Source organism: Pyrenophora tritici-repentis, chromosome 3, assembly GCF_003171515.1.
Source record: "Pyrenophora tritici-repentis strain M4 chromosome 3, whole genome shotgun sequence".
Lineage (NCBI taxonomy): Eukaryota > Fungi > Ascomycota > Dothideomycetes > Pleosporales > Pleosporaceae > Pyrenophora > Pyrenophora tritici-repentis.
In genome coordinates this window covers 1,400,649-1,425,720 of record NC_089392.1, presented here as the reverse complement: position 1 = coordinate 1,425,720, position 25,072 = coordinate 1,400,649, and the positions used below count along the sequence as shown (strand labels likewise).

Below are 25,072 nucleotides of genomic sequence, written 5' to 3'. Positions count from 1 at the left end.
ATCCCAGTCAGCCTCCCGAGTGGATGGTGCCGTTAACTATCGTATGGCCTCATTGTGTGCGCCGGAACCATGGAATTTGCGCTAGTAGACGGCCGAGATTGTATTAGCGCCTTAGTACATTGCACAACCAGTCTGAGAGCAGGTGCCTATTTGCTTACAACATATGTTGCCTGTAATTCAGTCACCAGTGGGAGCTTACATATTAAAGGAAATATAGCAATTCTTCCACGATCTAGCACCTTACAAATCTATGAGCAACTACCAACTCATGACTCTTGTGCTTTCGACCTCTACTGCTAAACAACGCTTTGCGAGGACACCGCATTGCAGTCGACAAAAGCAAAACTCCGCACTCATGTAGCTCTTCAGAAGCATGGAGGAGACACTACGGATGTTCTTATCGCTGTACACCATCCAGACAGAGAAATAAGCAGTGACATGTATCATCACAGGCTCGTAGAAATGGCCAGTGCCTGGAAGAAATACAATTACCGCGCAATCAAACAGCCGCCGTATATGGAGGATGAGGAGGCAACCCTCATTCGGTGGAGATCAGATACAACAAGACATGTCAACGAGCGGATCTCGAAATATTCGCCGAGTCGCTATACACAAGACGAGTTGGTCCAGCCGGCAAGGCCCACACCAGTACCCGCATCAAATTACAAAGCCTTGCGTATACCGGAGCTTCTAGACCACATTCTCCAATTCGCGGACGCTGAAGCACAAATTTCGGCCTGGTTTGTGTCCAAAGAATGGCGTAAATCCGCTACGTCAATCATCACAGGCCACCTATTTCACAGATTCTGGAACTCACCGGCTACCCGCCGACCTGTTGAGTATGACACTGTCGTTGATGGTAATCCAGATATCTGGGACCCATCAACATGCGAGGAAGTCGATCTTTTTAGTAACACCCTCACTCAATCCATGCAGCGCATCCATCGTGGTACCACCAAAGACGATGGTAGACGACACCGGCTTGTCGCAAGGAAGACTCTGTATTTTCCGGCTCATTACACCCAGGCTTCCAACTTACCAACAGCTCTTTCTATGGTATTGGACAGCTTCGATGACACTCAGCACGGAACAATGGAAAACAGATACGGCATTGTGCATATTGAACCTACGTCACACCACCCAAATCGCTACTGGCTAGACTTTGGTCAATTTGAGATAAACCCATACTTTACAGCCCTCTTCCCTAGATGGCTTGCGTGTGTCAATGGACGCATTGAGATGACGTTGCGATCAGAACTTGCTGGATCTTTACTGGTCAATCCGTTCGTCTCCACCAAGGCCTTCGAATTTTTGGGACCAATGTTCCTTGCAAACCCTCCGTGTGGAGTCGTTGGTATATACCATAATGCCTACACAACCTTCTTGCCACATGAGGACCGCGAATACCTGAAAATTTCGAACAAGGAGCTTCTTGTGCGATTGCAGAATGTCGGCCATAGGGCTTATCCCTTGGCTCCTCTTTGGGCAACCAGGCAGCCACCTATTTACCCGCTAGTACCTTTACGGCCTAGCTCCTTCTCTCCTCCCACTGCGTATATAGACCTCTTCCCGATAGCTCTAATACGAGATGATGATTCTCCCCAACCTTGACGCTTGACACAGAATGACGAAGGAGTGAAGCTAGGCGATATTATTGCCGCATTGATAAGACATGCGCCTCGTGTGTTGGCATCGTGGCCTGAGCAGGCGCCCACGCTGCGAGAAAAGATCGCAACAGGTCATTGGCAAGAAGATGTATGGCGAGTCCCAGGCCACCCGCGTTTTATCTTGTTGCTCGACAGCGCGGCGATGGAACAGGAGTGAACCAACGATCGCGAAATTAAATCCAGCTTATACAGAGGAGATCGCGTCTACCTGATCCTCTCATATATGTACGCGAAATCTCTATGCCGCGTCCATTCTGCGGGCATATCACGCGTCTACCATATCTCGTCGCGAACGCGTTTCAGGAGAGACAGAGCGAGTGGGTGCCGAAGGAACTTATCGAGCCTGCTGTCAGCAATTTACGCTATCCTGTCAATTGGGATAGATAGTGAAGGGACATCAGCCGGAAAAGGGCGCTAAATCAAGTTCACAATGTGTGCACACGTCAAGAGTAGGCTTTGTTTCTATATGCACGATGGATTTTACCGACACTTGAAATACTGTCTAGTTTCCTACATTGTGAGATATCGCTCATAATGGTTACATACTACGCGCTCCAGTGTATACCAGCAAACTGACGACCTGAGTCGGTAAGTCTCGGATGCGTACGTTGTACAAGCACGACACTGTTCCAACCTAACATAACACCACCATCTTTCTTGCATCAAGAATCATAGCTGTTCACAAACAATGTCAACACAATCTCTCACTTCGCTCCCTATTTAAAGGGTCCTTTCTCTTCCCATGTCACTTTCTCACACCACCCACTCGACAAGTGCAGATCACCACATCCATCATCATGTCTAACCTCGGTGATTTGCAAAAGCAGCTTTCTCAGATCCTAGCCGGAGCGCAGGCGCAAGGCTATAAGATCGAGCAGATCATTCCAAAGGAAATGCGGGTTCATTTCCAGGACATTGCAGAGCTCAAGACGGCACGCGAATTCATCCGGGAGATGGAGAAACACGAGAAGGATCTGCAGGCGGAGAACGAGGAGTTGCTGGCCAAGCTTAAGGAGAAGGAGCAGGAGATTGAAGACCAGCCGGCTGACTTTAGGGCCCTCAAGGTTGATCTCCAGGTGGCGCACCGCATGATCGAGTTCCAGAAGGAGATTTCTGAAGTCTCAACACGCCGTGCAAAGCGTGCTGAGCAAAACTTCAACAAGGCTGCCAGGGATCAGATCGCTTCTGATGAACTGGCCGCGAAGATTGTTCGTCTTCAACGCGAGATCGAGCAGCAACAGTCCACCATTCGCAACTTGCAAGAGGAGAACCAACGTGCAGCTGAAGTCTTCGAAGCGCTCCGCGCTCAAGACGCAGAGACGATTGTAGCCAAGGACGCCGAGCTTGCCGACATGCTCTCCCACTCTTCCCAGGTTGAGACGGAAAGCGAGCAGTTCAACGAAACCTTCACTACCCTCATCGATTCTTTGGAGACGGAGAACTGCTCTTCTGCCGCACTGCTCAACGACAAGACCCTTTTGTTGAACAAGATGGAGACGCTTTACGATGTCGTTGTGGGCGAGATCACACCTTTGGACAACTTCTACGCCCGCACCCTTGACATGCTACAGATCTTCCAGGGCCTGTTCCAGACACTGTCGAATCCCAATCCCGCTGCCATGGCTACGCTGCCGCAGGATTTGGATTCTCTCATGACTACGGCTAGCCAGGACTTGTCCTACTACCAAGACCTGTACACTTCTTTGTCTGGGACTGGTAGTGTTGCTGAGCAGGAGGTTTGTCGGAAGCTCCATAGCATTTTCACTAGTGCTAACGCTATGCTCATGGTCTTTTCGGTGATCAAGGTGGATGCTGAGCGCTTTTTGGGTCGCCTGTCTTCCGAGCCTAGCACTTGGGCATCGATGAAGGCGAAGCTTGGTCTTTCTAGTACGGGTACTAGCAAGCGCTTTTCGGTGGCGTGAGTGGTGAGTTGATTCTCTGTTATTGTTAGTTTTTGGCTTTAGTTGATACCATGCAAAGCGTAGCTGAGCATGGTTCTTTGTTTTGTCAATTTATGTTATGTCCTTGTTTCGCGTCAAATAAAGAGCATTGTTGCCCAACTGTCCTTCTCCAGTGCTATCCATAACTTTTCAATGTGATGTCAAACTCAACTTTCTTTTACTCACTTCTATCTATGATTAGATGTCTGGCCTGACTGGCTTGATCGTTGCTGCTTCGCACTGAACCGAAGAGCATATACTAACAGCATCTTAACAATGGGCTCCTGAGCGGTTTCACGTCTCTCATACTTGAGATTACATCTCCTTCATATCTCACAGTCCCTAATGTCCCTCCCTGAGTGCTGGGACACCCGCCGTGCTGGGACAAATGAGGGGTACTTTGACTTTCAACAGATCGCTTTCTACGCACATGTTGATAGTAGCTATAATCCTTTATTAGTTATGTATTAGGGCTATTTATAAACACCTCCCACTCCTTCTATCTAAAAATTACGTTGCTATTACCGCCTCTGTGTAAAAGTTACAAGCAGTTCTCTTTTCGTGTATAACATTGTTGCTTCGCTGCAGCACTATGTATTAGCTCCTAGCGTCTACAGTACTTACAAAAGAGTGTTACTAAGTCCTAGAGACTACATAACAGCACGGTAAGCCATATCTAGCCTCGTAGCGGCTGCGACGCCTATGTTTATACAAAATCGCTGTAGTGATCGGTACCTCGGCTTGCGCTACGTGGCCCCACATGTCTGATGTAATCATCGTCGCGTAATCTATTTCTAGCGGTTGTCGGAACAGTGGCTTAACCCTAGCAGGCGGTCCGAGCCTATGAACTCTAACGCTAGGACCTCATCGAAGAAGACTGCTAACAGCATGACTTATAGTTATATTTGTAACGGTTTAGGCCTTGCCAAGATCCACTTGAGTGAGAGCTAGGTACGGCTATCGCTACCACACTTTATCATCACACACACCTATATAGCTGCAGTTCCTCCATAGCTACACAATGCAACGCAGTCCTCCTCTCCTCACCCCGTTACAATATTGAACAAACATTCATCGCATCCTGTAAATTCTAAGCTGTACCTATCGTAAAAGCTGATGATTGATGCATGGCGCTAAAGAATTTTTAGCAGAACCACACGACCAGATACAAGCCCCAGACAAGCTATGTCCTCGCGTACAGCGGTCGACCTTGCTCGATACTCTGGCGGAAGCCACAGAGCACGTAGCTGGTTGCACAATATCCACTGATCCTGTACTACAACGTAGAAAGACTGCTGCTGCGGCCTTAAGAGCGATGTGACACAAGGGGTTTGAGGCAAAGGAATATCGCCTTTATCCGTGTGAAGTACCTGGCCATCTGGCGAGAAATCAATATAAGTGATGTACCCAGAAGGGCTTTCGAACTTGCTGCGACACGTCCCTGTCGCCGCCTCCCACAGCCATACTGTCTTGTCGCCAGATGCTGATGCGACCAGCTGCCCGTCTGGCGAGAAAGCTAACGCCCAGACATAGTAGGAATGGCCCTCGAGCGTGCTGCGACACGTCCCTGTCGCCGCCTCCCACAGCCGCACTATCTTGTCGCCAGATGCCGACGCGACCAGCTGCCTGTCTGGCGAGACGGCCACCGCCGTGACATCGTCAGAATGGCTCTCGAGTGTGCTGCGACACGTCCTCGTCGCTGCCACCCACAGCCGCACTGTCTTGTCGCCAGATGCTGATGCGACCAGCTGCCCGTCTGGCGAGAAGGCCACCGCGTTGATAATAGAAGAATGGCCCTCGAGCGTGCTGCGATACCTCCCTGTCGCCGCCTCCCACAGCCGCACTGTGCTATTGTAAGATGCTGACGCGACCAGCTGCCCGTCTGGCGAGAAGGCCACTGTCCTAATTTCCCTGGAATAGCCCTCGAGCGTGCTGCGACACCTCCCTGTCGTCGCATCCCACAGCCGTACAGTGCTATCGTAAGATGCCGACGCAACCAGCTGCCCGTCTGGCGAGAAGGCCACCACCCTAACTTCCCTGGAATGGCCCTCGAGCGTGCTGCGACACGTCCCTGTCGCCGCCTCCCACAGCCGTACTGTCTTGTCGCTAGATGCCGACGCGACCAGCTGCCCGTCTGGCGAGAAGGCCATCGCCGTGACATCGTCAGAATGGCCCTCGAGCGTGCTGCGACACGTCCCTGTCGCCGCCTCCCACAGCCGTACTGTCTTGTCGCCAGATGCCGACGCGACTAGCTGCCCGTCTAGCGAGAAGGTCACCACGTTGACAACAGAAGAATGGCCCTCGAGCGTACTGCGACACGTCCTCGTCGCTGCCACCCACAGCCGCACTGTCTTGTCGCCAGATGCTGATGCGACCAGCTGCCCGTCTGGCGAGAAGGCCACCGCGTTGACAACAGAAGAATGGCCCTCGAGCGTGCTGCGACACGTCCCTGCCGTCGCCTCCCACAGCCGCACTGTGCTATCGTAAGATGCCGACGCGACCAGCTGCCCGTCTGGCGAGAAGGCCACCACCCTAACTTCTCTGGAATGGCCCTCGAGCGTGCTGCGACACATCCCTGTCGTCGCCTCCCACAGCCGCACTGTGCTATCGTAAGATGCCGACGCGACCAGCTGCCCGTCTGGCGAGAAGGCCACCGCGTTGACATACTCAGAATGGCCCTCGAGCGTGCTGCGACACGCCCCTGTCACCGCCTCCCACAGCCGTACTGTCTTGTCGCCAGATGCCGACGCGACTAGCTGCCCGTCTGGCGAGAAGGTCACCGCCGTGACATGGTCGGAATGGCCCTCGAGCGTGCTGCGACACATCCCTGTCGCCGCCTCCCACAGCCGTACTGTCTTGTCGCTAGATGCCGACGCGACCAGCTGCCCGTCTGGCGAGAAGGCCACCGCCGTGACATGGTGGGAATGGCCCTCGAGCGTGCTGCGACACGTCCCTGTCGCCGCCTCCCACAGCCGTACTGTCTTGTCGCTAGATGCCGACGCGACCAGCTGCCCATCTGGCGAGAAGGCCACCGCGTTGACATACTTAGAATGACCCTCGAGCGTGCTGCGACACTCGTCCCAATCTGTTTCTTTCGTAGACAGCATCTTGACCCTTTCTGGCACTTGATCTACAAAAGTTTTTCGTGTTAGGCTCCTCTCTGGTGCGAACACTAGCGCGGAGTAATAGATTTGCAGTGGCGCATCTGTAAGCACAGATTGGAACCGCAGCACGAACCGCTTAGCATCGTAAAGAAAGCCTGAAACTAGCTTTGCAGATGGCTGCGTTGCACGTTAGCACAGTAGGAAGGTGTTTTGTAGAGATCTTACGCCGGCAAGTGCCTGAAGGCTGTCGAGCAAGTCGACGCATCTGCTGGATTCTCTTATAAGGCTCATGGCCTCGAGCCAATGAAGAAGGTGCTGCTGTAGAAAGAGGTAGGTCGTGTCTCTATCGAGGATATCTTGCTGACCCTGCTTGAGATGATCGACCCAGTAACGACACGCGTACTGCAGGTCAGGTGACAAACTACTAGTGATTCTCCCCTCGTCAATCTCGCTTCTTAGGGTCCCGGGTCCTGGAAGGCTACACATATCTTGGTGTAGGCCGCTTGGTCCAGACATAAGCTTAAGGCAATTAAAGGCGAGCTTCTTGTGCGTGCTTTTCTCGTCCACCCAGAACGGGCTCTTTCCCTGTTTCTGGGGGTCGACGAGGAACTCGCGAAAGGACAAGTGCAAAAGACGAACAGGCGCATCCTCGCTGTCAGGAACACTAAGAACAGAGTGCAAAGAGTCAAGTCGGCACTGGATCTCCTCTCTTGGAACTTGAAGCAGCCGGGCAAGTGAGACAGTAGAGAGCGGGCTTTCGAGAACAACAACACTGCCGACCACTTCTCGGAAAGCCTGAAGCCACGTTTCCTTCTCGTCTTCCTCCTGCTCACAAAGCAGCTGGTCGAGCACAGGGAGGTACGTCCGATCTAGCTGCGAAAAGGTCGCTTTTTGATACTGCAAAACCTTGTTCAGAAAAGCTGTAGGACTGCTTCCTTTGCTACCAACATACCGACACACGGTGGCAGCGTAGATGAACAGCGGCACAGCTAGCTCGACCAACGCCAGGATCTGGTGTTGCGCTGGCCAGTCTGAGGCTAACATGCGTTCTTTTCGTATCACACCAAGCTCATGCTCTAGGAACAGACGGATGTCGTGTTCGATCGTGTTCCTTGGTACTTCGTGGAGGACGAGGTCTTGGTATGTGCCGTTTGGCATCGCCTGAAAGCCAAGGCGAATGTGGAGCTCGGGCCGGCTAGTTACCACGATCCGTAACGGCACTGGCTGGACGTGCTTTGTCTTAGCAAGGAGCTGGAGAATGGCTCGAATGTCTTCCTCTCGCTCGCATTCGTCCAGCGCGTCTATCACAATAACACGCGCTAAGCCGTGCGAACGAGCCTGCCGTATGCTGAGGAGTGGCTGCAACACCAGCTTCTCAAACTGGTCTTTCAAAGCTCGCTGTGAGATGGCCGAGTCCTCATTAAGCGCCTTCTTAATCCCAGCTAGCATGCCTGGCTCGTGCACCACTAAGTCGGTAGCGATGGTAGTGAAGAAACGCGAAGCGTTGCCGCGCTCGCCTTCACCTCTCTTGAAGAAGAAGCTTGCTCCTAGCTGACCGCGGCTGAAAAACGACTCAGCGACCGTCCGCGCAATCGTAGACTTCCCTGTGCCGGCCATCCCGCTCAGCCAGAATATGGGTTTGCCACTCGTGTTATTCGCCCATGTTGTGATTGCGTCCAGCAGCTCAGTGCGGGTGTTGGGCAGGCATCGTGCGTTGTGTTCCTCGTTATGCGAATCGAAAGAAGCGCCTGTTACAACAGGCAAGTCAATCGAGTGATGCTCTCGAATCTCTCGTCGCAACCGGTGCCAGGCCTTCTCCCGCTTCTCGCCATACAGAAGCGGCATCTGGACGTCGAAGATGCCCAGAAGAGAGTACGCCTCGTCCTCCTCGCACTTTGTGTTGCGTCCTTGTGCCCACTGCATCCGTTCGTCCACAGTAAAGCAAGTCATTGGACTGCCTTCAAGCGCTCGCATGGTGATGCCAGTGATCTCATGAAGAGTCTGCTTCAGGGATTCTTTGTCACCAAGCCGCTCTCCTTCCTTGGAGAAAAACTCAACGGATGCTGGAGCGATAAGCTCTTGAAGTGTCCAGCCTCTCGTAAACCACCTGCTCTTCCTAATCACAGGTTTCCGCTTCCTGTGCGCATCGCTACCTTCTCCGGGAGGCTTGCTAGAGACATCAGAAAGATACACGTAGCACCTCTCTGCGTTCTTGTACCAGCGAAACATGGAAATGATCGCTTCCGAAAGTTCTGCATTGTTCGACTTGTCGATGCAGCACGTGTCTATCCAGAAGTAGTCTAGACCATCGCGCTTGGCCTGTGATGCACAAAAATGGATCTTGTTGTATCCTGTCTTACTCTTTCCGCTGTTCTTCATCAGATCGTCGAAGGTTACTTCTTGGCCCTCGTCCCAGGTATGAGAGAGTATCGCGTAGGACGGGATCTTATCGTCACCGATCAAGTCCTTTGTCCAGGCAAGCTCGCCGCCACCTGTGTAGTGTAAGAGTCGCATCGCGTCGTGAACGGAGGCTGTAGGGCTAGCGATGGCGGCAGAAGGATCGATGGGGCATGGCGACCCGTCCGCTCGTTAGGACAATGGTCGTCGCTGGTAGGGGTGGCGGACAGAGTACGTCGACTTGGGTGTTAGATTCGAATTGAACTTAGCAGCCGCGCAGAAGGTTGGTGATGGCGACAGGCTGTGTCGCGGATGCGCGGGATGGGAGGCGCAGCCTAGGTTGTGAGCGAGGCTGCAACATGCTCAGCAGCCTGCATGCTTCAGCCACGCCAACGGACGGGCAGGTACTTCTGCCTTGGCTCATCGAGATATGGCAGTGAAGGAAGTGGGATATAGATACGCTAGGCTGGCTCGGCTAACAGGAGCAGATGAGGCCATAGTCAGCGGGCATCGATGTACGCGTATGGACGCTCAAGAAGAATTCGGCCAGCCGTAGAGCGCTAGACAAGATGTGCTATGTTAGATATGGTTAAGCGCTTCCATAGCCACAGATGTTTTAGCCACAAAAGTAGATTACATCAAAGATGATTACGTGAGGCGTGCAGGGTCCCTTACCGCTAGCCGAAGTAGCGATCCGCATGACGACCCTGCGTAGTTTTAGGCACCACAGCAAGCACAAGGCTGATCGTGGCTTCCCGTGCTAACAGGGGGTTCTTAGGGCTAGATACACTTCTTCTGTACGTGTAGCGGGTCGTTAAAGCTTCTAAGTAGTGCGATAGCAGGGCCACGCTATTATACACACAATAAAGGTCGTTTGTAACATTCGCAAGAAGGGTAGCAATAGCAACGTGATTTTTAGTTAGGAGAATTAGGATAAGCGCATAAACAGCTCTAGTATATTGCTAATACAAACTTACAGCGATTATTAGGGTGTGCGAACAAAGCGAAGTACTGAAAGTCAAAGTACCCCTTATTTGTCCTAGTACGGCGGGTGTCCCAGCACTCAGGGAGGGACGTTAGTAGCATTCAAAGCACCCATAACCTACCAACCTTCACACCCACCCCTGGAATCCCCCCATCACCACCAAATCCGTGATGCATCCACCTCATAAATACTCGCTCCTCAGCGTCCTCTCCTTTCCTTCATACCCTGCTACGTAGTTCGTCGCGCACTCCAAATTCTGTATCTACTACATCGTTTTCCACATCTACGCCCAGGAGGCCACCACCACTATGCTGCCCTTCCTCGTGCTCAACTTTTTCAGACATCGCATCTTCACCAAAACCTTCTTCATCAGCCTCTTGACCTTCATCGCGCTCCTAATCTATCTCTTCAAACTCCTGGACTGCATCAGCAAAGGCGCAGGAATAGAGAATTTATACTGGGTGCGGATATCGCAAAATGGGACTGCTGGACAGCCGCCTGTTGATGTAAGAATAGGGTATTATGGTATGTATGCGCTACTCCAAGGAAACGAGCGGATTGAATGCTTGTCATGGGCTGGATGTTGAAGATGTGCGTGTGACCATGCTGACATGATATCACGCAGGACTCTGTGCCTCCTTCCCCCCAAATATCACGAAACCAAGCGAAGACGCCGTTCCCGCAGCACTGGAATGTTTCCCTAGTGATTCACCACTGGGTCTCTCTGATATATCAATGTCGCACCCTGTTTTCGCATCGGCACTGATTCTCCAAAAGTCTTCTTTGATTCCGATACCTGGGCTCGCCGCACCTATGTACCTAGTCTCGCTGGTCTACTATTGCATTTTCCATAATCGCGGCGGCAGAAATGCGAAAGCGTCCAAGATGCTGTTGGCGACAAGTGCCGCGCTGGGTGTGGCGGGTGCGCTGTGTGCGTTGACGAGTGCAAAGGCACTGCATGAGATAGGTATTTTGCTGGGGCATCAGGCGGTTGGTGGTGGGGAAGGAGAGGTGATAATTCAGGCGGGGAGCTGGGAGGGTGCGGCGCTTTGCGTGGCGGCTGGAATACATTTGTTTATTGCAATGTATGCTGCTTGTGGGATGCCTGGGTTCAAGAGGGGCTTTTAATAGGTGGGACATGTAGATGGGCTGATATGATGTATATGTTTGAGAGAGTATATCGATCAGCGGCCTGCAGGTGATAGGGGATGGAAAACAAGTAGAGGGTGGGGCCCTGCGAAGGTTAGGTATGAAGAATGATAGAGCAGCAGTGCCGAGTTATGCTTGGGTCGATTGGTGGAACCCCCCCTTGGGCAAGGTACGCAACCCTCATGTATACGTGATGAGGTGAATCAATCGCGAATTGATAATATCGAAGACTGTCAAGCCCATTCCACAGTGTGCCCGCAACACCATGAACGCCCCGCCAAGGAAACCCTCGTGCCTGTAGATGCCGTTGCATTCGTAATTGGGTAATAACTAGAACTGGTCCAAAGTCATGCTCATAGATACATCCGTGTTCTCGACCATCTTGGTGAACTCCTCGAAACTAATTTTGCCGTCGCGGTCCAGGTCGGCCTCCATTATGGTCTTGTCGACAATCTACGGTAGAAGTTAGCCATGGTTCAAGGTGTTATGCTGTGCCTGTCGCATGTCGCATGTATACGCACCTGCTGCAGCTGTTGATCCTTCAAGTTGCTTCCAACCATCATCTTCAGTACTATGAAGAGCTCGCCGTTGCTGATGTAGCCGTCGCGGTCAATGTCGTATACGCGGAATGCGAACCGTAGCTTCTCCTCTTTGTTGCCCTTGCTACTGAAGGCTGAGAGGCCAGAGACGAATTCTTGAAAGTCGACGTCGCCGCCACCATCCTCGTCGAAGATGGCGATCATGCGTGTTGCAAGAGGGTTGGAGGAGATTTGGGGAAGGGCTAGGAACTCGTCGCGCTCAATGGTACCGGAGTTGTCCTGGGTCGGTGTTAGCGAAACTCGATGGGACCTCTGTACAGCCTTGGTCGCGCACCTTGTCCAACTTCATAAAACGCTTTCGCAGGCGGTCTACTTCCTCGCGGTCGACTGCATGCCGTTAGCAAGCATTTCCTTGCCCCGCAGGCCCTCACACAGGCAAGCAGGCCTGCTATCTCGTCCGTGGGCAGTCACGTACAATTCGAACCGGAGGCTATGTTGTCGAGCAGGCCTGACTGTTGATTACCCATATTGGCGGTTTATCTGTGGTGAGGATTGGGGTGGTGGCGGGTGAAGGTCTGTCTTGTGGTGCCTTGTCCGTCGCCGTCGGAGCTGGAGCGCTGGGAGAGGCCTTGTTGCGTTGCTTGGGCTAAGGGTCCAATTGCGCTAGAGGCTGGCACCGCTCCGCTCCCTCCCCCGACGTCAACCGCCAAGGCTGTAGCTGTAGATTCAATTGCGACATCATCCCCAACTCGCCCTTCACATACGCCAAGACTGGGAAAGAAACGAGTCAGACCTGATGGCCGAGGATATAGCAGCCGAAGTAGGCTCAATACTACAAAGCGCGTCCATCAATCGGCACCCCTCAGTACAACACGACGCGAACCCATCGACGGCCGCCTCGGAGAAGCAGCCAGTTACCCTCAACCGACACCCAGACCCCAACGGCGAAGACGTCGGCGAAGATGAGATCCCCGTGAGCGTATTAGATGCTGTGCCGCGCAAGAATACTATGCCTCCGCTGCCAGACCTGCGGTTCGAGCAAAGTTATCTAAAGAGCATTGAGCAGGCAGAGGGCTGGCAAGGTGTGTTATGGATCACATTGCGGGATCAGGTATGATATGAAGCGCCGACTGCGCTAGGACAAGATTGTCATTGACAGCCCCAGGTCATAATGTGCTTTGCCCAGGGCGTGCTGTGGACTCTCCTTCTCAACGGATGGCGGCACTGGAACCGCTCAGCCAAGTTCAGCGGACATGGTGTCGGTGCGCGGATACGGAGATGGTGGTGGGGGGTCAACAACTGGAAGATACCAAACGCAAAGTCAAAGTTGCGCGATACCAAGCTGGCGAAGAACGTGTCCGAGGTAAGTGTGGCCTTCTTGAAAGTCAGGCGCCGGGTACCTGTTTGATGGACACATACTGACCACCACGCAGTATTATCAGGGAGAGTTCTCCAGTGCTGCTCAAGACTGAGCGTGCATACTACATCGCAACACCGTGTCGGAATCGGAACCACTTAACCTTCAGGCAGACCTATTAACAAATCGACGACTTTTTAAAGTTAAAAAGGCGCTCTAATGCAAGCCCAAATTCTTGCTGTCATTCTACGCGCTTTGTGTAACCATGACCCCCAGAAGCTGTGGTTGCTTCGACGTGATTGGCTAACAAATCGGATCCCGCTCCCCACCTTGAGGTCCTTTGTAACACCGTCTTGGCTTCAACGATGCCCTCTTCTGCCAGCACTGCCCTTGGGCCACACTAGTCGCGCCGAATGCAAAGCACAGCTGAAGTATGCATGATGCGGCATCTTGGCCCGTGATCAGCGCCATAGTGGTGGGGATCTGGCATCGTGCATACAAGGTACATCTGTCAGTAGGATGTCGTCTGCGGAACACAACGCTGGTATGCCACAATCTCCTCAATCGAGACAACTACACTGTGCAAGAGAATAATCAGTAACTCTCACACGAAAGGATAGGTAGAATGTCGTAACCCCGAAAACCTTTGTAGTTATCCAAAGTGACAGATCAATGTTGAGAAGGATTCAGCGGAGACCAAAGCCGTGGTCGGGACTTGTGCCGCTCGTGCCACAAGAGCATGCTCTTCGATGCACATGTTTCCTGTCCCTGGGTCACTTATATAAACCTGCCCCAGGTATTTCCCGCCGTCTCCAAATGCCTTTTACTTTTTGAACGTTTCTTCTGTCAACTTCATCTCGACTGCGAGACATCACTTCTCAAGGCCGTTAGAGTAGTTGGCGAGTGGGGCCAACCGTCACGAACCATGCAAGCCAGCGCCAGAGCTATCAGTAGTGTGTGTCGAACACTACTATTCCAAGGCATACTTACTGGACAATACACCAAATTTCGATATGTATCCACCGCAAGCATAACGAAATCACCCTCAATTTCCAGCCGGTCAGCGCAGAACAGCTCCACTCTTTCCAATCGCGACCAAGTCAAGCACACCACCTTACCAGGTGTTTTGTGGCCCAATGACAGCTGTATACTTCCACTACCCTCAGGAGGTAAATTGAGTTACGCGCGAATTGGTAGGAATAGAGAGCTGGGATAAGTATGGGTCGTGTTCCATGGCACACCGGGTGGTCGGCTTGAGTACCGCTCGATAGTCGATTATGCCGCGAATAATGGCATCCGCCTCGTTGTCATTGATCGCCCCGGCTATGGCTACTCGACCGTTCACGACAGGGGAATCCCGGCATTTATGTGTGACGTTGAGTATCTGCTCAACTACCTGGGAGTTGAAAAGTTCAGAATCTACTCGGTGAGCGGAGGCGGTCCATACGCACTTGCTGCTGCGTATCACTTCGACAAAAACAGGCTAGTAAAAACAGTCACCATGTGCGGCTCAACGCATCCAGACTTTGCCAAAACTTCCCTACGGATCAAATGGAAGATACAAGGCTGGCTTGTAGCCTGGGTACCATTTTGGTCGTTGGAATATAATTTCGATGCCGAATTAGTGTATAGGATTCACAAAGCCAAAGGAGACCGTAAAAAGCAGCAGAAAGAGATTCTATCTATCAGAGAAATCGCGTGGCAGGGCAGTAAAGGATACAACAATGATCTGAGACTTTGCAATCGACCATGGCATTTGACTTGCAGAACATCAACGCAAACCCCATAAGGTGGTACCATGGGAGCCTGGACTTGAATACGTCAGCAGATGCTGCCAAAGCTACTGCAGATTTGGTCAATCTTCGTAAGACGAACATCGAGTTCCTCGAGGTTCCCGGTCTTGACCACATTACTCTGCAAACCAAAATGGCATGGGAAGCTATAGGATGGTTGCAGAAGTGACCGCCTCAAGGCCACCATGTCGACCCGAATGTGGACATAGAGCAATACATGGAGTTCATCATTATTTCGCCATGCCTTCTTCAAGAAAATTGAAGAGTGATGTTCACTTCATTACCTATGCGAACGATCAATGCTGATGCTTAGAGTGAAGCGCTGCATCCGTGTATAAACTGTAAACATGATTTTTCCTAAAATTATGTCTCATTGTGCTTACTCATGAACTATTGGAAATATCCAAATCATTCCATATGCGTCTACATGAGTGCCTACATACTCGTATATGTATATGGGTTGTGATGCGTAATCACGTGACAGCGCACGACCGCGTCCCGGCGCGTCGCCTCAACGTTCTCCATCACGAAACCTCGACGGCAATCCGCTGCTCTACACTGTACATAACGCCGCCCACCCCTCAACCTCCGAGATCATGAAGCCATTTCGGCCTCTGACACTCACGCGCCATCACACTGGGAACGGCGAGCCAGCCAACAAGAAGCGACGCATCTCATCCAACGCACTTTCTTCGGGAAGCCGACAGCCCCTCAATACGCTGAATAACCCCGCGCCGGCACAATTTCTGCCCCCAGGCCTGGAAGGGAACTACTACAAGGTTTTGTGGAGAAAGTACACAACCAAGAAGAACAAGACATGGGACGGTGACGGCGTGCTCGCTGTGGTAGGTGGCCATGCCACCCTCACGGATAGCGATACTGGGAAGGAGCTGGGCAAAGGAGCGTGCACTCGACCGCTTCTTCCGGGCTCAACGCTCTCTCTGGGTGGAAAAGAGCTTGAGGTCGAGGGCTCCATTGACAAGGCGGATTATCTTGCTGGACGCATGTTTCTGGGCACCGCTGTGCCTGCACCGATAGAGCAGTCAAAGCGCGTCGAACCGGGATACAAGCCTCTATCATCCGCTAAATCAAAGGCCAACAGGAAAAGCATTGCTGCTGATGATGGCGAAAACGTGCCAGAGTACAAGCCCTCCGCGCAACGCAATCAGCTATTCAAAGCGCCTCTGTTGTCTAACACGGTCATACCTCAGCGTAACCCTTCAATACCACAACCCCGTCACGATCCACACGCACCGAATGCCCTAATCATGAAGCGACCTGACTCTTGTCCGAAAGGGAAGCAGATTGTCGACGTAGTCGTAGACCCCGTTCTCAGCAAACATCTCCGTGAACATCAGCGCGATGGCGTTCAGTTTCTCTATGAATGCGTTATGGGCATGCGATGCGAGGGCGAAGGCGCCATCATGGCCGACGAGATGGGCCTGGGAAAGACACTGCAGACTATCGCGCTACTCTGGACGCTGATGAAGCAGAATCCGATCCATGGCGCTTCTCCCGTCATCAAAAAAGCCCTCATCGTCTGCCCCGCTGGTCTGGTTGATAACTGGAAACGCGAGTTCAAAAAGTGGCTTGGCAATGAAAGGATAGGTGTTTACGTGCTGGATGCAAAGAACAAGAAGATTGCCAACTTTACCATGGGCAAGTCTTACAATATCTTGATTGTCGGGTACGAGATGCTGCGAGTTTACCAAGAAGAGCTAAAGAGGGGTAGTGGTGTTGATATCGTTATTGCAGATGAGGGTCATAGGCTGAAGACGGCTAACAACAAGGCCATGCTTGCTATTCAGTCCCTGAACACTGAGCGACGCATCATCTTGTCTGGTACTCCTCTACAGAACGATCTGGGCGAGTTCTACACAGCTATCGACTTTGTTAATCCTGGTCTCTTGGGACAACGCGCCGCTTTCAAGCGGACATTTGAAGCACCCATCATTCGCAGTCGTCAGCCAGATGCGAGCGAGTCTGATTTGGAGAAAGGCGAGGCGCGATGGAAAGAACTCGTTTCCCTTACAAGTCAGTTCATGATCCGACGCACGGCAGAAGTGCTTTCCAAGTACCTACCACCAAAAACGGAGCATATCGTCTTTTGCAGGCCGACCAAGGGCCAGGCCGAGGCCTACCGCGCAGTTCTCGATTCTCCGACATTTAGGCTGGCCATGGGAAGCTCAGACATCGCATTACAGCTCATCAACGTACTGAAGAAGATCTGCAACAGCCCCTCCTTGCTTAAATCATCAAAGGACAATGATGACACGCCATCGGAGATGCTTCAAAGCATCCTCCCGCTCATCCCGAACAACATCCTCAATTCAAGTGCTTCAAGCGCCAAGCTGCGACTGCTCGACAGCCTCGTACATCGGATCTACACCACTACCGAGGAGAAGATTGTCATCGTCTCGAACTATACTACCACTCTTGACATGATCGAGCGCCTCCTAGTATCACTATCGTACACCTACCTCCGTCTTGATGGTAGTACTCCTGCCTCAAAACGTCAAGCACTGGTGGAAAAGTTCAACAAGACCCCAAAGACCACATCCTTTGCATTCCTCCTATCCGCCAAATCTGGAGGCGTAGGTCTCAATCTTATCGGCGCATCGCGCATTGTACTCTTCGATATTGATTGGAACCCGGCTACAGATCTGCAGGCCATGGCTCGTATCCATCGTGACGGTCAGAAGCTGCCATGCAAAGTGTACAGGTTTCTGGTACAAGGCGGTCTAGACGAGAAGATCTACCAACGTCAAATCATGAAGATGGGGCTTGCGAATGCCGTGGTTGATAACAAGGCTTCTGCATCGTCATTTTCGCAGGAGGAACTGAGGGACTTATTTCGCCTTGATGAGCGTGATGGCTGTCAGACACATGACATTTCAGGCTGTACGTGTGGCGGCCAGGGCACAGCGGAAGTCAAGGTTGACGCTGAAGAATTGGTCTCGGATGATGAAGATGATATTGAAGACTCGGAGGAAGATCTTTACCCGACACTAACGAAAGCGAGTCAAGTCAACATGGAGGAACAAGAAGCCAAGATCCGGGCCAGGAGGGCTGCCAAACTACCCAAGTTGAGGATGCTGATGGAGTACCGCCACATCGACACGAAGATCCTCAAGGAAACAACGAAGAAGGAAGGTGACGAGAACGTGGACGACATTGTGGACAACATGGCCGTAGTCATTGATGACGATGTTTTCCTCGAAGTGCTGAGGGAGCCTGAGTGCAATGTCGGCTTTGTGCTGACAAAGTCGACGTCGTGATCGCCGGGTATGAAACGACATGCAGGGAGTTTTGTAAGATATGGTAAGGGGTTCCAAGGTATTGACACGTATATATATGCATAGCGTAGGCGTTACTAGGAAGATGCACTCCATGCAATGCTGGAAGCAGTAATGTAGATCACGGCCTGATGTTCTGTCGCCCTGATGTTGCACCAAATATTCTCACGCGTTGTATCGTCTTCTGTTGTGATTTGTTATTCTGCAACTTGACGTTTTGAACAGCACTGGACAGTTAGTATGAAAGTGGATGTCTTATGAAGGTTCTGATTGTGATGCGAAAATGGTGTGGATGCCGACAGTAGAGCGAAATTCGAGAGCTGGGTGGCATCTGAGGTTTGAGTAAAGGTGGCAGCATTCTAAGGGAGTGGACTCTGATGACACCATATCAAGACAGGCAATCGAGACCACGTACATAGATAGATATTGTTAAGAAGGTAAACTGGCAAAAAGAAGGCTATCATAAAAGTGGTCTAATTCGAAGGTATACACTACAAAAGCAACCCAAACTCCGGAGCCCAACCCAAGACGAGAAAGAAAGAAAAAACCGGGTATACGCGCCGACATGAACATCTCTTCATGAACCCATGATGCGCCGTCAGCCAATGAAGGCAAGGTAGAGAAAAAAAGCGCGCGTTATGAAAAAGGGAGAAGGATAAAAAGGTAACTAACAGCCGACGAGGGGAGGAGAAGCAAAGTATAAACGAGAAACAGAAAGCCCGCCTGCCCTTTTTTCATAAGTCATTGCTGTCACAGAAGATTAAGACATGGCACTAAATCAAACGTCGCCCATGGTCACTTCTCCAGAAAGAAAATCGGCGTCTTCGAAATCACTGCCACTGCCTGCGCTGACTCGGGCCTCCATGTGTGTTGCGTTTTCAAAGTCCATGTCGATGTCGTCGTCACTGATGGTTCGCTGGACCGCCCTCCGCGACTTGGGTTGCGCAAGCTGGCGGGCCGGTGGTTGCATGTTGAGTCCCTGTCGTGGCGTCTCGCTGAGCGGGCTGACGGGTACCTCGTCAATCTCAACACCCATACCCATACCTCGTGTTGTCGGTATGGCAAAGAGGAAGTTTGATTGCAATGGCTTGTCCTCTTCTTCTTGCCATGACCGTTTCGAGGGATTGTGTGGGCGGGAGGGGCTCATAGAGTAGCCACTGTCTGGGGAGGAGCGAGAGTACGAGTGAGATGTGAAGGGCTGGGTGAATGCTTCGGCGGGGAGGGGAAACGAGTTCCTGGGTCGCAAGCCGTTGACGCCGTAGAGGTGTGGGTTGGTGGTTGGCTGTTCAGCGTAGCCACCAATCTTGTGCAGGCCACAGAACGGCAACAACTCCCGCTGGTGTACATAGTCGTCGGGTACTTCCTCGCGCGAGGGTTTGACGTCAAAGGTGGGCTTCCACATTGTGGTTTGGATCGAGGGTAGTGCAGACATCTTGTTTGTCTTGTAGCCTTCCGGCACGCTCTTCCTGACCCTCATTCCTACGCTCAGCAGCTCGGCCTGGACGTGTCCGGGAAGGTCGGGGGTGAGTCTCTCCCTCTGTTGAGCCGGTCTCGTGTTGTTGTGGTGTCGCGGGCGGGTAATCGGATCTAGGCCCCGCAGATCTTCGTTATCGTCGAATTGGTCTCGCACTGCAAAATAGCTTGTGATGCTCGGCTGGAACTTTCTCTTGTTACGGTGTTCTTCAGTCGATGTTTGGCGCGCGTGCATAGCGAGTGTGAATAGGCGGGCGTGTTGCAGGAAGAAGAGTGTCGGAAGCCAAGGCTGGCTAGATTATGCACTCGTCGTGTTGTGAGGGGGGGGGTTCTTTCTGATGCCGCTACGATGCACGCTCGAGCCTTTGGGGCTGAAGTTGGACAAGGATCCAGGATGACAGAACGCGGTAATAATTCTCGCTGCTTAACAAGGAACGGCGGGTAGATTGCTTCGGAGAAGATGGAGGAAAAGCAACTATAAGAGAAAAAAGGTTTCGCCTGGCCGCGGGGCGGCAGTTGATGCAAGTGAGGAGTCGCTGATCTCTTGCGGTTGCGATGCGACCAGACGACCCAAACCAAACGATCAACCTTGAATTGTCCAGCTTATTCACGCCTTCTGGAAGCGGGGATACGCCGCAGATCGCTGATGCTATGACGCGACACCCATGGCACTGTCTTCGACTGTCTGAGATTGCTTTCGATTGTCGGAGGTTCAAGGCAGTCTCAGCGCAGCGGTGAAACTGCTACACGTGCTGTTTCATACACCAGTGTCCTGGTCCTACAAAGACACTTAGCTATGCGCTTGCTTTTGATGCTTAGATGCGACCCGACAAACGCTGACGCCGGCAATCATCGCGATGCGAGCTTACAAACAGAGCGATCGTCTGTGAGACCTGTCCATTGCAATCTGGGCCCCAGACCCCGCAACTCCATGTCAGTGCCCGCTCACTTTCACATGACATGCAGCTGGACCTGGGGCGTCAGAAGCTATAAATGTGTACTTGGCATCAGAGAATATGTCTTGAACACCGTCTCATAGCCTGTACACCCGGCCAATAGTTATATTAAACAAACAGGTATTCTTTCTGATCATCATCCCTCATGGAGGACCCGTAACGCCAATATACCAGTACACTTTCCCGTAGGATCTGACAGCGACTCGTTCGTATCCCTGACTTTACCCTGAACCCTACTGAAAATCCTTCAAAAATCTTACTCTCTCGCTGCACAGACAAGCATGTACGCTAAGTACACCATCCCGCTCAGCCGCCTACGAAGTGGGTACAGGGACATTGCCCATCTCAACTTCCTTCCTCTGCTGCCTTGCAGCCCACTTATCAGCCATCCAGGTAACCACGGTAACGCCCATACTCGCGCCTACCAAGAGGAACACCACAAGCGTTCCATGTAGTGCAAACTTGCTTGCTCCACAAAGCGTCTTGAAATCGTTGTTGCTCATGCCAGTTGGAACAGCAATGGTGGCCGGTAAATTCTGAGCCAGCGGTTGCGAGTTCTGCATCTTGCAAGTCCAAGTTTGGATTGTGTCGACGTCGGGAGCATTGTTATTGAGCATGTGGGCCCAGATGGTCGTGATTAGAGTGAGAAGCAGAGTAGGCAGGAGGGTTGCTAGGGAAAGCAGAGCACGGAGAGTGTATTTTTGGCGAAGGGCAAGCTAAACTTGATTAGGACATGGATCCTGTCAGGTACGTTTTGGATAGACAAACCTGGGGAACAAATGATGCAATCAAGAAAGCACCACACAAGACCAGGGTGACGACAGACGAGGCGATGAGAGCCTTGGTGCCCTGTACATCAAAGTGTTGGGGCCACATCGGTGCCCACCAAGGGTTTGACAAATGTTGTTTGTTGAAGACATCGAGTGTGTGCGCAGAAGTACCGAGGATCGCTATGCTGAGGGCGACGACGAGGCCGGTGATGATGGCCTGTGCCAAGTGGAACGGAGCGGGGTTGATCTTCATTGTGAAGTTTCTTCTCTTTCTCCAAGTTCAGTGTGGTAGTATTAAGGAAGGTTTGGTATCCAAAGCTATGGGCGTATAATGATAGGATGTTCAGCAGGTGTCAACCAGGAGCACCTTTTTTGTCTTGAAATGAAAGACGGACAACAAGAAAACGAAATAACGAAGAAGCACAGAGGGTCTGATATAACCTGAGGCTTCTGGAGATCTGTTGCCTGAGATGGATGAGAAACACTCTGGGGGTGGCACATGCCTTTAAAACAAGTTGGTCGCAATTGGGGTTTCACGCCGACCGAACACATCGTGCAACCCCCTGCAGCTCCCAAGTCTTGCAACTCAAAATAGACGAACAAGAGCAAAGAAAGAACGGTAATTTGTCTTGCCGCTGCCATCAGTAGCGGTACTCGAGTTAGCAACACCAGTATCCTGGGTCTCGTGGCGGTACGATGTTATTCGCAGCGCGTACGATGCACGCCAGTCCAAGAATAGCGATATTAACTTGCATATCGCCGTGCAACCTTGCCGCATGTGTACATTTAGCTCCCCACACCGTTCACTGTACCTCCACTCATCCACTGGCGACACGGTCTTACCGTGCACTAAGCACTGTGGCTTGCCTGTCGTTCCGCTCGAAGCGAGGTATGGCAGAGTCATCCATGGATGAGCGGTTGTAGTGCGCCTTTGTGTTGTCCAATAGGGTTGCACAGGAGACAAATGCAGGTTCGATAAAAGTGTGAAACACGAACGCAGTGTGGGCGCTTCGAGGACTGAGGTACAGATGTTGACTAGGGAGATGTGTCGGCGCTTACAGATTGATGCGCTTCTGTGCGCTGATTGGCCACCGAACTTTCAAGAGCATGACCAGAACATCGACACCCATGACCAACCAAAACAATTACCGATGAGAGAAGAGAGAAACGTACATGCGAGTAGGCTGATATGAACTAGAAGATGGCCCGAATCTCTAAAATCTGAGTTGCGAATGAAAAGAGTGGGCCGTATGAATTTGTACATAGCTACTCATGTCAGTAGCACCTCAGCACCCCTCTAGACTTTTGTAGCGCAGCTGCGATACTTGCGATACTAGAATCAATGCCGCCGGTCTATGAACGGTTCTAGGGGTACAACATGCGTTATGCTGTGGCAGGCGTTTCGACACGAGTAACCACTCGTTCGCGCTACGAGAGCTGACCTGTAAGGCCCCCGAAGCCCCACTTCCGACGTCCAGAGGTTCGTGAATCTTTGGACTTTCCCTTCTTCGCAGCCTCTAGGGAATGCTCTTTCTCCCAATCCTCGTCCGCCTTGAATGCAGTAATTGCCTGCTCAAGGTTATAGCCTGCCTGTTCGAGATAGAGAAGCGCAACATCATATCTGTGGTATTGTGTTAAACGTCTATTCGTAAACCTCAATGGCTGGAGCTTACTCGGAAACCTTGCATTTGACCATGAACTTCCTCAACTTTGTCTTTTTGATCTCCTCTTCCTCACCCTCTAGTGGCCGCGGACTCAAACTAACACCGCCTTTGTAGTATTCTCCAGGTATGAGAACAGTCCTGCGAGCCGCAAGCAGATGGTCCGCATACAAGTTGTTCGTTCGGCGTAAGGCGTCTGCGGGTACACCATATCGAAGCGAGAGCGACGAAATCGAATCGTTGTTTTGGTCGACAAAGTGCAGAACATCCGGCGTATTCTCTTCGTTTGCATTTGACTTCTCGGAAGGGGGTTGGAGGCTTCTATGTGCTTGGTACGGCGGCAATTCGTCGTCGAATTGTTGCTCATCCGGTGGCGAATACGTCGGAGGCTCGCGTAGACCCTGTGGTGGTAAAGCCGACGGTCCAGTCGCTATCTGACAGTATGGACAGTAGTTTTGGAATCGCGGATTATCGGTCAAGCATCGAGCGCAGATGGCGCGGCCACAGCAGTTCAGTCTGCGTTCGAACTGTGCCGGCTTCTCCGTTTTCTCGTCGTATGAAGGTGGGATAGAGGAGAGGAACGCAGCACAAGTACAGCACGCTTCAGACATGATGAGCTAAGGAAGATCAACTTAGGTGTAAATTCACAGTGCTTCTAGAAGTGAGGTATATGGGATAATGGGAGGCAAAGTGACGAGTGCTACGTCATGACTAAGAAGGTTAGTGACCTTGACTGCACGTGAAGGCAAGGGGGTGGGAGATGCTGTGCTAGCTGGACCTGGGTCATGCAATCACCAATCAATATGAGGCCAACACAAAACGATTCCCCCAATTATGAGTTGCTGAGGTTAGGAGAGGACTTTGTTCATGGCTGCATTCTGTCGCGTGCTTCGCAGTCGAGGGAGCCAGAGACGGTCGCGCCAAGATCCCAGTGCCGTTAGCGAGCGCACGAGCCACCACATCCAATTTGCTTGGTCGAACGCGAACTTTTCGACTCTCCTCCACCACAGTTTACCACCGCACCTAACGAGGTATGTCTTCGTCGACCCGAGTGCCCCTCAGAGCCAGGAGGAGCAATCGCACCTATCCGCAAGGATGAATGCGACACTGCTTCTCCTCTGCGACAAGAGCTGAAGAACCCTCAAGCTTTAGTCTGAGGGCACTCTCCATGCTCTGGCATCTGGAGGCTAACCACCAAGCGCGCGCAGATACCTCAGTCGCCTCAGCCACCGAGAATCTCCCGACAAAACCGCCAAAATGGTCAAGACCTCCGTTCTTAACGACGCTCTGAATGCGATCAACAACGGTACTTCATCTCGGATCTGGTCTATGGCTCCCACTAACGCCTCGTAGCCGAGAAGGCTGGCAAGCGCCAGGTCCTGATCCGCCCGTCCTCCAAGGTCATCGTCAAGTTCCTCACTGTCATGCAGCGTCACGGTATGTCGAGCCTCTTCTTCTTTTCCCAAGACCCACCCACCTCCTGCACACTTCCACCGCGTCTACACCGCATGCGCCTTCCTGCGCTCCTCCTTCGGGCTGATAACTAGTTAATGATCTCGTAACCCCACAATCATTGACCTTTAAGTGTCCGATATATTAAACTGCGGGGGACTTACACATCCTCGGATCCCTTTCATGACGTTTGATGTTTAATTCGCCGCAACATGCTAATCCTCCTCCAGGCTACATTGGCGAGTTCGAGGAGGTCGACGACCACCGCAACGGCAAGATCGTCATCCAGCTCAACGGCCGTGTCAACAAGACCGGTGTCATCTCGCCCCGTTACAACGTTCAGCTCCGCGACATGGAGAAGTGGGTTGTCAAGCTACTTCCCTCGCGTCAATTCGGTTTCATCGTTCTGACCACCTCCGCTGGTATCATGGACCACGAGGAGGCCCGCAGAAAGCACGTCGCCGGAAAGGTTCTGGGTTTCTTCTACTAGGTTGTTCGATTTAGGTGGAATGGGATGCAATATACCCCGGACT

General features: G+C 52.0%; 11 protein-coding genes across 11 annotated transcripts; 6 read left to right on the top strand and 5 right to left on the bottom strand.

Moving 5' to 3' along the window:
- Positions 1–462: 462 nt before the first annotated feature.
- Positions 463–1,592, top strand: PtrM4_079170 (uncharacterized protein; the record flags this gene model as incomplete). Its single annotated transcript, XM_066106366.1, has 2 exons — positions 463–1,553; positions 1,589–1,592. 2 exons carry the CDS (start codon positions 463–465, stop codon positions 1,590–1,592), a joined length of 1,095 nt encoding a protein of 364 aa, XP_065963304.1.
- Positions 1,593–2,464: 872 nt separating this feature from the next.
- PtrM4_079160 (Trichoplein multi-domain protein) lies at positions 2,465–3,589 on the top strand (the record flags this gene model as incomplete). The annotated part of the gene is made up of 1 exon (XM_001940809.1): positions 2,465–3,589. One exon carries the CDS (start codon positions 2,465–2,467, stop codon positions 3,587–3,589), a length of 1,125 nt encoding a protein of 374 aa, XP_001940844.1.
- Positions 3,590–4,740: 1,151 nt separating this feature from the next.
- Positions 4,741–9,225, bottom strand: PtrM4_079150 (WD40 repeat protein; the record flags this gene model as incomplete). Its single annotated transcript, XM_001940808.2, has 2 exons — positions 4,741–6,888; positions 6,937–9,225. The coding sequence occupies 2 exons, from the start codon at positions 9,223–9,225 to the stop codon at positions 4,741–4,743; spliced, it is 4,437 nt and encodes a 1,478-aa protein (XP_001940843.2).
- Positions 9,226–11,572: 2,347 nt separating this feature from the next.
- PtrM4_079140 (FRQ1, Ca2+-binding protein (EF-Hand superfamily)) lies at positions 11,573–12,308 on the bottom strand (the record flags this gene model as incomplete). The annotated part of the gene is made up of 4 exons (XM_001940807.2): positions 11,573–11,695; positions 11,764–12,060; positions 12,116–12,168; positions 12,257–12,308. 4 exons carry the CDS (start codon positions 12,306–12,308, stop codon positions 11,573–11,575), a joined length of 525 nt encoding a protein of 174 aa, XP_001940842.1.
- Positions 12,309–12,577: 269 nt separating this feature from the next.
- Positions 12,578–13,253, top strand: PtrM4_079130 (DUF1770 domain containing protein; the record flags this gene model as incomplete). The annotated part of the gene is made up of 3 exons (XM_001940806.2): positions 12,578–12,892; positions 12,947–13,144; positions 13,215–13,253. The coding sequence occupies 3 exons, from the start codon at positions 12,578–12,580 to the stop codon at positions 13,251–13,253; spliced, it is 552 nt and encodes a 183-aa protein (XP_001940841.1).
- A 1,634-nt stretch (positions 13,254–14,887) lies between these two features.
- On the top strand, positions 14,888–15,100 carry PtrM4_079120 (uncharacterized protein; the record flags this gene model as incomplete). Its single annotated transcript, XM_001940805.1, has 1 exon — positions 14,888–15,100. The coding sequence occupies one exon, from the start codon at positions 14,888–14,890 to the stop codon at positions 15,098–15,100; it is 213 nt and encodes a 70-aa protein (XP_001940840.1).
- A 427-nt stretch (positions 15,101–15,527) lies between these two features.
- Positions 15,528–18,209, top strand: PtrM4_079110 (HepA, Superfamily II DNA-RNA helicase, SNF2 family; the record flags this gene model as incomplete). Its single annotated transcript, XM_001940804.1, has 1 exon — positions 15,528–18,209. One exon carries the CDS (start codon positions 15,528–15,530, stop codon positions 18,207–18,209), a length of 2,682 nt encoding a protein of 893 aa, XP_001940839.1.
- Positions 18,210–19,005: 796 nt separating this feature from the next.
- Positions 19,006–19,935, bottom strand: PtrM4_079100 (putative ribonucleotide reductase inhibitor protein; the record flags this gene model as incomplete). Its single annotated transcript, XM_001940803.1, has 1 exon — positions 19,006–19,935. The coding sequence occupies one exon, from the start codon at positions 19,933–19,935 to the stop codon at positions 19,006–19,008; it is 930 nt and encodes a 309-aa protein (XP_001940838.1).
- Positions 19,936–20,970: 1,035 nt separating this feature from the next.
- On the bottom strand, positions 20,971–21,679 carry PtrM4_079090 (uncharacterized protein; the record flags this gene model as incomplete). Its single annotated transcript, XM_001940802.2, has 2 exons — positions 20,971–21,372; positions 21,425–21,679. The coding sequence occupies 2 exons, from the start codon at positions 21,677–21,679 to the stop codon at positions 20,971–20,973; spliced, it is 657 nt and encodes a 218-aa protein (XP_001940837.1).
- A 1,175-nt stretch (positions 21,680–22,854) lies between these two features.
- On the bottom strand, positions 22,855–23,698 carry PtrM4_079080 (LysM domain containing protein; the record flags this gene model as incomplete). Its single annotated transcript, XM_001940801.1, has 2 exons — positions 22,855–23,047; positions 23,100–23,698. 2 exons carry the CDS (start codon positions 23,696–23,698, stop codon positions 22,855–22,857), a joined length of 792 nt encoding a protein of 263 aa, XP_001940836.1.
- Positions 23,699–24,344: 646 nt separating this feature from the next.
- On the top strand, positions 24,345–25,029 carry PtrM4_079070 (40S ribosomal protein uS8; the record flags this gene model as incomplete). Its single annotated transcript, XM_001940800.2, has 3 exons — positions 24,345–24,393; positions 24,441–24,524; positions 24,770–25,029. The coding sequence occupies 3 exons, from the start codon at positions 24,345–24,347 to the stop codon at positions 25,027–25,029; spliced, it is 393 nt and encodes a 130-aa protein (XP_001940835.1).
- Between the last annotated feature and the right edge of the window lie 43 nt (positions 25,030–25,072).